We start from the raw sequence: 13238 nt of genomic DNA, 5'->3' as shown, positions 1-13238 counted from the left end.
CGACACTGCTCGTCATGACAATATGCCAGCTTTCACATGTGTTGTCGGGGCAATATTTCAGGTAATGTAAGGGAAAAGCAAATGGAGAGACTTCATAATCCTTGGGGAAGCAGGAAATAAAGAATTACCTGAGGCATTTAAAATTAAGTGCTTACTTGGATTTTACATTCCATAACTGCAGGCTTCCCTGTTCACTGCCCAGTAGGACTTTATTCAAGTAGGTGCTTGGATGCAAAATCGTAGAAATTTGGAAAACTGATTTATCAAAACTCAACTGAAGGTATTCTTCTACAAAAGTAAAAATTATTACATAATTATCGTTTATAAAATTTTTTACATTTTCATATGCTCACATTTACTACATAAAGGTAAATATAACACACCAGAGACTTAATATAGCTAAACCAAAGACTTACACATTAATCTATAAACATTAATTTTAAAACATTTACTTTATTTTGCATATGTGATGGACACACATGTGCACAGTGTGAAGTCAGAAGATAGTCCACGAGAGTTGGTTCTCTCATTCCACCATGCAGGACTGGCAAATGCCTTTATCTGTTGAACCATCTTATCTACCCTTTATTCAATAAACCTTTCTTAAGAAATAAAATGTAATACAGCAACTTGTAAATGTCATTTAGACTACCAAAAATAATAGTGTAAATACTACTATTCAAAATTATACTGCCAAATCAGTTTACAGAAAGGCTTAAAAATTATCCTCCGGATCATAAAATCCTAGGATTTTATAATTCAATAAAGCAGGAAAGAATACTTTAAATAAAACACGAGACTTACAAAACTCTGTGAGTCATTGAAATAAAATGTAAAGAGGAAAACTTCATCAAAACCAACCACAGTAATGATTACACATTTCCTCACCAGAGCTTGCAGCAGAGAGGAAGGCAAGTGACAGTCCTGTGGAGCAGGGGAGTGGCACAGCCAAGAGTCACTTGCTGCATGATCAAAAAGCTCTTAGAAACTGTATATTTACTACACTTAAAATTACTCTTTATTTTGGTTTTTATTTCAGTTTGTGATTAACAGTGTTTCAATAATTTGCTAAAAATTCAGTATCAAAGAAGATACAATAGGTGGTGGCACACACCTTTAATCCCAGCATTCAGGAGGCAGAGACAGGCGGATCTCTGTGCCTTCAAGGCCAGCTTATAGCCTACAGATAGTCTACAGAGCTAGTTGCAGAACAGTCAAGGCTACATGAAGAAATACCCTGTCTCAATGTGTCCCACCCCAAAGGCACAACGGAGCAGGGCAAAGGGAAAAGTGTGCAAGCACCAGAGCACTACTTTAAGATGGCCTTGCCTTTAGCTATCAGTTTAAGTTATCACTTAAAGTCACTATAAACAGCTCCAGAAAGAACCCATCTCACTGTGCTGCTGTGGCAGCAGCACAACATCTGGGAACGGCATCAAGAAGCAGCCGCACCTAGACCTTATGACACCTGTCTTCATAGGAGGTACTTTCCCTTACACGAGTAAAAATAAAACAAAAGGTTCTTAGTTTCAATGAGGAACTAGGATACTTCCCACAAGGCAATATTTAAACATTACTTACAAACAAACACACTCACTGTTCAATAGATCTCCAGGAGGTAACAGTAACTAAAAATGCAAACAGGTAACTCAAAAGATCCAATTCAAGATGGACCCACACCAACCCTGAAAGGAAAGCTAGGGATAACCTAGTGCTAAACTCCTCGCCTTTGGAAATTTCACAAGCTCTTAAACACAGCGCTATTGCAAAACAACACTGACTCATATCCTTTGAAAATGGAAGAATATTTTCTTTCAGGCTACAGGATCTTCAAGTTTGCAACACTAATGTCCTTTACTTAAAATTGAAGCTATTACCCAAGAATGACTCAAGTGTGAATGTGTATCCAAATTCATTTCACAGAGAAAACCACACCAGACACAACTGTGGAGAACTTCAATGGAGAATGTATTAGCTGAGATGAGCACACTTAACACACTGAAAGTAGTGCAGAGTCTAAGTAAAATGCTCACCTAGGACCCTTTTACGTATACATGTGAAAACTCTGGTACAGAACTTACATTTTGCAAAGACTTTTAACTACATACAAAAATATATATAATATCCCAATGTAGAGAAATAGTCTTACCTTCTGAATATATGTGCCAAATAATAAGAATGCTGTCAGTATCCACTGAAATAACGTGATCGCCAAAGGGTTGCAAAAGATGGATTTCTGCTTTATGGCCCTTAAAAGTATGTACTATCTATAATATCAAAGTTTAAAAGAAATTCATGTTACTCAGCCCATCATGTATTTCCCAGAAAGCATGTTAACAATGAAAATGATGATGTTAAGAAATGTAGTCCAGCTTTTGACCATCTGAGATTAAACGATGGAATAATAAGGAACCAGGCCTGTTCAGCTGCTTACTCAGCCAATTCAATAATAAGGAAGTGAAGTATGGAGTAGAAAGACATCAGAAATGAGAGCCAGAGAGCTCATCCTCTGCTGCAGTTCAGCAAGTGGCATGCGCACACACACAGGCCCCCATTGCAAAGCTAGAGCAACACTGTGCATCCTAGAAAAATGTACGCTACAGAAGCCTGGCCTCCAGATTCCACCAGAGTGATGCGGATGAGATGGGGAAAATGGTCATGACTATTTCTTCCTTATATCTTTCTGGTTTGACTAAGAAACCCTTTACAGTAGCTAGTCCTTCTGTAACTAAATTACTTTCTCCTCCAGGGCTTCAGTCCCCACGAGGATCCACTAATTCTACTCTTCGTTTGGTCCCTTGGCCCAGCAGGTAGTCAGTTTCCCAATAGCTGATAGATCCAGTGTCTCCCTATCTCTAATTTATTCCCTAACCCCAAACATACAGTGAATACTTCTTTCATTAAAGTGCACACATACATGATGCATGCACGTGCATGTGCACACGTACACACACACACACACACACACACAACCCATCTTCTCTTTTTTAGAAATGGACATAAAAATAACAATAAAGCAAATTAAAGTATTTCATAATTTAAACCTCAAGGTGGGTGGTGATGGTGCATGCCCTTAACCTCAGCATAGGAGGCAGAGGCAGGTGGATGGACCTCTGTGAGTCCAGCCTGGTCTTTACAGTGACTTCCAGGACAGTCAGAGACACTATGTAGAGAGACCCTGTCTCAAAAAACAAACAAATAAAAACCAAAACAAACCTCTTTATTTCGGGCAAACGCAGAGAAGACATTCCCATACGCAGCAAAGACTAGCCTCTCATCAGCTGCCATGCAACAGATATCCTGTGGAACAGAGTTACCTAGGAAAACAAAGAAATGAGAGTTGTTAAGAGTCTGAGATGACGGGAAATCTTAAATATACATAAAATATTTTCATAACAGTAATTCAAACATATATACATTTAAATAAAAATGAGTATCAAGGTATATAATTTTGACTTCAATATCATAAATATGTATGGCAAGCAGACATAATAGAATTCTAAAGAAAGAAAAATCTTTTTAAAAATTTGGAAAAAAATCTAAACTTAAAATTCTGGCAGATGGACAAGTAAGTAGCTATCACTGTAAACATGTTAAACAATATAAAGTTTATTACTAATTCCAAGAAAAATTTAAAAGTAATTTGAGCTAATCCTGAAAAACTCTATACAGTATTCTATATGTTAACCACTAAAATAATTACATACACTATGGTTTCTACTTAGACTTTTGCAAAGTGAATATGCCCATTACCCCTAGGCATTCGCACATGATAAAATTTCCTAAGTCCTCTTTCACTTACATGACGGCACTGCCTACTCTTTCTCGTTTTTCTCTTAGGGTTACAGAGTTCGGTAGACAGAGGACGGCCTTAGGTATTTCTAATCCTGTGTGTTCCATTTGGGGATTTAGGTTCCACAACAGCAATTCTATACGACTACCAATTCACCTTCTTACTCAAGTTTACTCTCTTTTGCTTATTTACTTAAAACAAAACACACAGGGTCTATCAGACATAAACAATGAATTCCTTAAGTCTTCCATCTAACAAAGATTGTATTTGAAGGTAAAACGAGTCTCTCTCAGCTGCCAAGACCTTAGTCCGTTAAACAGCCTTCAGAAAGAAAATATACTTCTCACTGAAAACAACAAACTAAATTGACTCTTATCTATCTATCTATCTATCTATCTATCTATCTATCTATCTATCTATCTATCTATCATCTATCTATAAGGAATAAGAACAACAACTGGTCCTTCCATAACTCAATTCCTTTCTCCTCCAGGGCTTCAGTCCCCACCAGGATCTAACAACACTACTCTACTCTGCCTTGGTCCTTTGGCCCAAGTGGTGGTCGAGATGAACTTTGCTGTACTATCTGTTTAGCATGCGCAAGGCAAGGGTTTGATTGCCAGCACAGACGAATCAGCCATTAAAAAAGAAATTAACGTTGATCATTAAAATGAAGTTCTGATAAACTACAGCTACAGGACACAACTAACGATAAAACACGACCCTATCCTGCCTATTACATTTATTGTGACAAAATGAGAACTAAAGACAGCAAGCATAAACAAATGTAGACGTATACTTACTTACGGCAACCAGTCTAAGTTTCTGAACCTGTTTTTAAAAAAACCAAAAAGAATTAAACACATTTTCAATAATAAAAACAATTACAATACCCAAGACCCCAAAATTAAGTTATTACCTCCTAAATTAATATGCTATGCTGTCCTTGCAAAGAAAGATATTCACTGATCTTAACCTGTACTGTGAGCAATGCCTGTACTGTCACCTGTTTTTACCAGGAGTGATGAGTTAAGTGACAGACACACAGCCTCTATAAATGGCCAAGAGTAAATATTTTAGGCTTTGTGGGTCACACAAATTTTGATTGTGGCCTGAAAGCAAAACACATAATAAATGTGCATGAGTAAACTCCAGTAAACCTTCACATATGATACTAAATTCTAATTTTTACATAATTTTCATGTCATAAAATATGGAACCACTCCTAACTCACACGACTAGCTTGCACACTGGAGCTCCCTGATCTTAGTGTGCGGGTAGCAATCCAGCTGTGTGACATCAGGGATTTTACTTAGCTACTGTGTACCTCAAATTTGACCCTTCCAGGAAAAGAAAAGGGAGAGGATTATAACACACATTATAGAATCATTCAGTGAGGTTTTGGGTAAGCATCTGTAAAACAGAATTGAGCAATCACACAGTAAATATCCAACAAATATTAGCTATCCAAAATACGGTCTATCCAAAAATCTAATTTTCTTGTACTATAAACTAATCTGTAGAAAGTCTGAAGGCATGATAAATGCTGCAGGAGAGCCAAACGGTAGAACAAATTCGATTATGAACGTCTTGGCACTTCAGTGACTTGAACACAAAATGTTCATCTTTTTTACTCCCAAGTCATTTCCAGTTTCAGACAAGGAACCAGTTGGCATGAGCATCACAGAGCTGTCAAACAGATCATGCCCCACACATCAGGACAAAATGAGACCTTCACTGATTTGGTTTTTCAGCAGTAAACCTCAATACACAAAGCAAAAGGAGAAATGTTTATAAAAATTCTCAGTGTGTCCCTTTTCTAAGCACAGCGTTTGTTTGCCAGCAGAGTGTAGGGACAGGTGTGTTTACAGGTAACAGAGTACCAAGAGTGCACCTGACCGAGGGCGCTTTCAAGAACTGAGAAACAGAAAAGTTACACCTCAGCCAGGAAACTTCAGCAAAGCCCCGGGTAGGCAAGCAAGGAGGAAGCAACAAGCTTCTTCAGGGTGAATAACCTCCTTATAACCACTCCACATTACTAAACCAGGCCGTCAGAACCTAAGAGCTCTTCCTTCAGCGGCGCCTGCTCGGGCATCAGTTCATCTGCCTCCCAGCCTCCAGCTGTCCGGATTAAGAATTTACACTCTTTTGCATAAAATAATAGAAAACGATTGTAATGACGGATAAGCTATTGAAAGTTAAACACCATCTCTAAGAGGAGGGGCCTTGGAAAATAATTTTCCTAGGACCTGCTTCCTAGTTGACTCAAGGATGCTGCCGGATAATGAGAGCAGCCTTGAGGGTCTGCAGTTTCACTGAAGACTTGGGCTGTGATGCTCAAAAACCTAGGGAAATTGGACCTATTGTGAAGAGTTCCCTAAATCTTCATCTCACCGTCTCTATTTCTTCCACTGTTTTAGCCTGAATTTCCAGCCAAACGTTGGTGGCCAATTATGCAATAAAACGTCCAAGAAATCTTCTTGTGGACAAAAATTACAATGAGGGATAGGGCCTCGCCTTGTTTACATCCTTAGGAGGAAGTATGTAAATAAATATACTGCCAAACAACTGAGACGTTCACCAGGAGCTTTTCCCCTGGGCCAGAAGATTACTCCGAAACTCGCCCCCAGGTGAACAGATAGCAAGGGCACAGGGAAGCCAGGAGGACAGCGCAACAGGGAGGGGTGACGTCAGACAGGGCGGCAAAAAGGGAAACCCTAGGAGGGTGGGAGGCGAAAACGGGACTACACCGGGGATAGTTCTGGTTCCTGGGAAGCGGGTGGAGGAAATCACTCACGTCATACGTGTGGAAGCTCTTGCCCACGCAAGTCGTCACATAGAAGCGGCGCTTGAGCGCACTGTACCGCACCACGTGTGGAACATCGTTGCTGAACAGTCCCAAGGCCCGGAACCCTGCGAACAGCGCGCTGGCCGTGCGGCCTTCCACCTCGCTCTCCATCTCCGCCTCAGCCGGGGTTCCGCTCGGCTCGTGGCCGGGTGGAAAGTGCTCACCAGGCGCTGCGGCTTGCCTCATGGAGGATCCCATGCTGGAGCAGTGCGTGAGGAGTGCTTCCGGGATCCGGCGCCAATTGCGCTTGCACGGCCCGGCTTCGGTGTAACACAAAAGCAGCTCCCCCCGGAGCCTGCAGGCCAGGTGCAACTTGGGTTCCGCGAGTCGCTTTTTTTTTTTTTCCTGGCTGGTATCTCCGTGGCGTTCGGTTCCTGTTGGAAGCGGGGACTCACTCTGGAGGGTCACTGAAGTAAAATACCCAATAGCTTGGGGAGGACTTTAATGACAAATGGGAAAGGCTAAAACTGGGATTATAAAAAGTGCAAAAACTAGAGACCACGGGATATTTGTTAAGATGTTGAAATTAAAGCCGGGCGTAGTAGATAAAGCCGTTAATCCCAGCACTCAGGGAGGCAGAGGCAGGCAGATTTCTGAGGTGGAGGCCAGCCTGATCTACATAGAGAGTTCCAGGACTGCCAGGGCTTCATAGATAGACCCTCTCTATAAACAAACACACAAACAATTGAAGTTAATTTTAATTGATAGTAAATCGTGTTTGTTTTTAAAATTCTTTATGGGTTGAGCACACACACTGACATATGTACACTTGTATGATTTAACAGTTGTGACACATGCCTGTAACCTCAGCAGTAGCAGGTAGAAGGAGGGAGGATGATTTATGGAGGCCAACCGGGCTACATAGTGGATTCTACACCAGCTTGAACTAAACAGAGCTATCAAATTGTAAAACCACTATAACGTGTAAGGATTTACTCCAGGCGCATGCCTTTAATCCCAGCACTCGGGAGGCAGAGGCAGGCGGATCTCTATGAGTTCGAGGCCAGCCTGGTCTACAAGAGCTAGTTCCAGGACAGGCTGCAAAGCTACAGAGCCCTGTCTTGAAAAACAAAAGAACAAAAACAAACAAAAAAATTTACTTCAGGGTAATTGGGAATGGAAGTAGATTTAGCTGAAATAAGATTGATGATTGCTGAAACTATGAAATAATGTGAGAATTCATCATATTAGTCTTTGTGGTGACACACACCTTTAATCACAGCAGAGGAGACAGAGACAGGCAGATCTCTGAGATTTCAAGGCCAATTTGCCCCTGCTTCTCAAGTGCTGGGATTAAAGGTGTGGCCCACCACTGCTGGTCTAAATATTGTATAATTTAAAACTTTTCTGAATAGGTCCTGTATGGCTCCAGACAAAATCACATCACTAAGAGGAAGGGAACACAAAGTCCCACCCCTAACCAAGAAACTATTTGCGATTGATACCTTCTGAAAAAAGGAGAACCAGATTTCTACAGGGAAGTCTCACTGTGCTCTCCAGGGCAGTAGTTGACCAATGCAAAACACACACCATGTTTTTTTTTTTAAATGCACTTTTTGTTTTGTTTTGGTATATATATATGCGTATTGACCTATTTTTCTTTCTCTTTAGTTTGCCTCTTTTGATTTTCTTTTTTTTCCGAGACAGAGAGAGAGAGAGAGAGAGAGAGAGAGAGAGAGAGAGAGAGAGAGAACAAACACACCTGAAGTTGCATAAGTAGGGAGGTGTGGAGGAGGAGGATCTGGGAAGAGTTAGGAGAAGAGGAAAGAATTTAATCAAAATATATTATGTGAAAAAATCTTTTTAGAAGTCCACATCCACAGTAAAAAAATAAAGTTTTCTAATTAGGTGTAAAAATATTATTTTTTATTATTGGAAGCAAAAATTTTCAATACATGATTTTAATTTCGTGGAAAGGTTTGAAAACTTTGCTAGCCAGGACTGTACAACATACAAGACACTTCACAGCCATTTTCCTTAATATCATCAAACTCTGTCAGGTGGTGTTTGGACCAAAATCTATGCTACTGTTTCATAAAGGAGAACACTTGCTCAAATTTGAAAAATTGTTCAGTGCCAAATCCAGATCAGCACAAAATTTCAAAAAGAGGAAGAAGGAGAGGAGGTCACAGACTGTTGGAGGATGGGAGATCTATGCAATCAACAATTATATATGTATTTGGTCTTTTTTCAAGACAGGATTTCTCTGTATCTTTGGAGCCTGTCCTGGGACTAGGCTCTTGTAGACCAGGCTGGCCTCAAACTCACAGAGATCCACCTGCCTCTGCCTCCCGAGTGCTGGGATTAAAGGTGTGCATCACTGCCGCCCAACTCCAGCAATTATATTTTAAGAGCACATACTGGGTCATATGATGGGTTTAAATTCATTAGAGACCCAAGATTCCCAGATGTTCTCTAACTTCACCAGCATCACTTAAGTAGTGTTCGTCTAGCAGCCTGACTTTAGGAAAGTGTGACAATCGTATTCATTGCTTTGATATTGTGCTACTTTCCCTGGGGAAACAGGAGCAAATGCGCATTCTTCCTAGACAGGACACTCAGACCAAAAACACTTCCACCTACATCCTGCCTGGTGAACCTATCTGTATTTGGAGATGATGTATAGAGCCATGGGTAACTCAAAGGCATCTGTATCACCAAAAAGTCTACCCTAAAATTGGTGACAGCTCACAGAAGGTGCATTTAAATGACAGTAAGCCCCACCACTGTATCCACTCCCCTGCAGTTAACATTGCTTATACAACTCTCGGGGAAAGGGACACTGTGGATTTTGTAACTTTCTAATCTTCCTGAGCCTGGTGTGCTTCCTGATCACTGAGCAGTGAACCCCACTTTAAAAATCAAAATGGCTACGGAAAATCTAGCAGTATGGTTGCAGTAGATATGTGTGTTAACTATTGCGCTATGTCATTTGAAAGAGGTGTTATGGATCGATGGGAGTTATATAGTTTTTGTAGTTAACCAGCCTTCCCTTCTTCCTGAATTGCTTGCTTTTCAGAAGCCAGTAAGTTGTGAGACTATGTGATTGGAGGAAGGAAAGCTGGCTCTACTCTTGTCCCTTAGAGATGCCACTAAAGAAATCAGAACCAAGCTCAGATTACAAAGAAGTAGAGTCTGAGACAGTATGGCAGAGGTAGTACACTGCTGAGAAATGATAGATTTTAATTTGATTCAGTGAATTAGGGCTTCATAATATTCAGGCAAATGTATGACTACATCATGGTACAGAATTCTTATGAGTCCTTGATATGCCTCTCCGTCTCCTGCCTCAGTGTTGGGATTGTAAGAACATGCCACCACTCCAGCATAAACATTTCAAAAGGTTAAACTTTTGCTTTTTTTCGAGACAGGGTTTCTCTGCGTAGCTTTGGAGACTATTCTGGCACTAGCTCTGTAGACCAACCTGGCCTTGAACTCACAGAGATCCGCTTGTCTCTGGCTCCCGAGAGCTGGGATTAAAGGCGTGCGCCACCACTGTTAAGGTTTCTAGGTCTTTTTAATTTACTTCCTCATTTCCTTCATAAGTGAACTGCTGTGGACTGTATGCAATTAGATAGTGAGAAAGCTAGTATTACGTGTCAGTTCTTTCTGTTTTCAGTCCAACACTCCTCTCTGTGAGGACTTGTTCTTTCTGGTTGTCCCCCATCCCTCTGGTGATGGAGGATGTATAAGTTTGTCTGTTATTACTTGAGTAGTTGCACCAGTAGCAAATTTTATACTGGGAAATTGTCAACTGGGGTGGAAATAGTAGATTTGCCTAATAAGTCAAGTCTGTATTTCCAACACATAGGTGTGGCAGAATGTCGTGCTGGCCTGGTGCCAGAGGAATGCAAGCAACCCCTGCTAGGCCATACCTGGCTTAGCTCCAGAGTTAGCACCCAGCCCTAATCCACCCTTAGTGTTACAGATAGCTTTTGTTGTGCTATGTGAATCTTCTCTGAGAGTTCCCCATGGATACAAAGCCTATGCAAAACTTGGTTAGGGGAAACTCAGAAAGCCATGGTACCCAGGTATTTGCACTTGGCATTGTATCTTTGGAAACTTCATTCAGGTTGTTTTGAGCATTTGAAAATCTACTACCTAAAATAAATATAAAATAATAAAATGCCAGAAGGCTAACAGAAAGTGCTTTAGTCCACCAAGGCTGAGGGCCCCTGCAGCTGCTAAGGCTAAGTTCATTCTCAAAGTGTCTCTGAGTTTTATTTCATGGACCCACGTGAGCCCACGCGCCTGTTCCATGGTACAAGCAACATACAGGTGATGCAGGAGCTGGTTTTCTGTATGTAGTATGGAAAAGGAACTGATGATGAAAGCTGAGAGTTACTCATTGTGTTGCAAACAGAAGAGAGGCTATGGGTGAAAGAAAGGTTAAGGGTTAAAAGGGCAGAGTCTGATGCACCAAGAAAGATACAAATCAAGGCTTCTAGCTAGGTACGAGATAACCAAGTTAATAACTGTAACAGGGCAGGGCTAAGGGCCAGTGATAAGAGCACGGCCATCTCCCTCAAAAGCTTTTGAAGAAGAGAGGTCAGGTTCTATTGTTCTTTTATATATCCTTGCTTCTCATGTAGCTAATTGTAACAGACAAATTTGTAAATAAGAATGGGTTCTAGCAAGAAGCTTCCATCTAGGAGACTATTCTAGACTATCGCACAGACAAGGAGCAAACCTTGAAGTATGTGTATATGAGGTAACCAAGAAAGACTGAAGCTACCGATGGCTGGGATAGAGTTAACTTGCTGTCATGACAAAGCTGCAAGCTGGTCGTGTAATTATGAAAACAAAGGGGACTAGTCCAATTCTCTGCCAGAAACATAACTGTGATGTCAACAATGCCAACACCAACCAGAGCTAGTTAGTGGCTTGTGTACAGATGGTCAAGGTCACAGGTAACAAAAATGTTAGAGGTGGACAGAGGAGGTTTGTGCCATCCCAGTTAAGAAGATCATGAACAGCGCCTGATCCTCTCCCTGTCTGGGAATATGCATGAACTGTGCGAGTCTTCCCTGACTTGTCCCGTAATAACACAGAGAACTAACTAACCAACCTCAAATGACCTCAGCCTTCATCCTGTGTCTGTGGTAGCACTATACAACTCTAATGATCATCCCTGAAACCATATTTACACAATCAATAAAAACAGAGTCAGCAAGTTGGATTTATATATTTGTGCATACTTACAACAATCTAAGAAAAAGAAACTATCAATCTGAGAGTGAGGGAGATATGGGAGGAGTTGGGAAAAGGATTTGGTAGGAACTGAAGGCAAAAAGGGAAGGGGAAGATTAATGTAATTATGGTTTAATTAAAACGTATTTTTAAAAAACTCAAGGCGAGGAAATTCAATTGTATACCCTATTTTGGGAACTGCTCCTACTCTTGGGAGTTTCACTTTTCTCTAATTTCTCACTTTTCTTCAATTTCTCATTTTTCTATAACCACCGTCAATACAGCTTACTTCCACTTTGCATACTTCCATTTCACATGAAAATTCCACTACCATCCATGTTTGTGATCTTCACTGTGGTGACCCAAGGAACCCAAATCCACTGGACCGGGTCGATCTTTGGTGACAAGGAATGTCAGGAACCCTATGATGTTGGGTTACAAACAACTAAACCACGAAAGGTCCTGTCACTCTCAAAACCCTGTATCAGAGGCTTGTGTATTTAATATAGTATAATTGTGACTTTGCTCTGAAGTCTGGGAACTGTAAAAAATGCTTCTTTTTGGCCAATTTCTGTGACAGGTATCATTGTGATTAAATTCTACAAACCATTTACTTCAACTCTCAAATTTTTATGGTGTGTGTGTGTGTGTGTGTGTGTGTGTGTGTGTGTATGGTGAAATTCATGCCAGGCAAAGGCTCTAACACTTAGTTATATCCTGACTTTTGGTTTGTTTTCAAATCCATAGTACAACAGGCTGTCACCATCTTGGGGAAGTTCTCTCCAATGTCTCACTGGAGTGTTCCCCCCCCCCCCCCGCTTAGCTTTGCTATGTAAACTTTACTAAAATTGTCTATGTCCCTTGACTTAGTGCTTTCAAGAAGACAAAAACCAAGAGACTTTCATAACTTCATGTAAAATTACTTCTTACATCAAACGTAATTTAACTTTGCTTGGTATTCATAGCTGTCAACAGTAGATAATAAACTCACAAAGGTAATTCAAAATTAACCATCCAATTAGCTCACAGAATGAGAAATCAAGACAAGACTACATACTTCAAAGATGATTAACAAACTTGTTCAATTATACTTTAAAAGCTCATATTCTTTCCACCTGAAAGCTATGCGTTTGGAAACTCACCTCAATGCCAATCTTAAGATATCTATCAGTTGTAATTATCAGTGTACATGTCTTTGCATACAGAGAAGAAATTTTCCATCCTCTATCTCTTCTTCTTTTCAGAGTTCCCACAAAACTTATATGAAGGAGAAAACTTGTTCATATGCTCACGCTGCAAAAGACTCATGTCAAGGGAAGTTCATGTGTCTATTTATTGTAATCCAGTGACTTCACTTCTGCAAATAAGGTTATTGGGAACATCTAGACTGTGGCATATACCAACAAG

General features: G+C 40.5%; 1 protein-coding gene across 1 annotated transcript in view; it reads right to left on the bottom strand.

Moving 5' to 3' along the window:
* The window catches only part of Wdr36 (WD repeat domain 36), a 34288-nt gene extending 27418 nt beyond the window's left edge, over window positions 1–6870 (bottom strand). Inside the window, exons 1-5 of the mRNA XM_038330768.1 lie at window positions 6591–6870; window positions 4597–4624; window positions 3217–3317; window positions 2150–2267; window positions 156–288 (exon numbers count right to left, since the gene is read on the bottom strand). Coding sequence (XP_038186696.1) covers window positions 156–288; window positions 2150–2267; window positions 3217–3317; window positions 4597–4624; window positions 6591–6839 — 629 coding nt within the window. The 5' untranslated portion in view covers window positions 6840–6870. The remainder of the gene's footprint in view (window positions 1–155; window positions 289–2149; window positions 2268–3216; window positions 3318–4596; window positions 4625–6590) is intronic.
* Between the last annotated feature and the right edge of the window lie 6368 nt (window positions 6871–13238).

The sequence above is a fragment of the Arvicola amphibius genome, chromosome 5 (assembly GCF_903992535.2).
Source record: "Arvicola amphibius chromosome 5, mArvAmp1.2, whole genome shotgun sequence".
Classification (NCBI taxonomy): domain Eukaryota; kingdom Metazoa; phylum Chordata; class Mammalia; order Rodentia; family Cricetidae; genus Arvicola; species Arvicola amphibius.
This window is presented reverse-complemented; position numbering and strand designations above follow the sequence as displayed.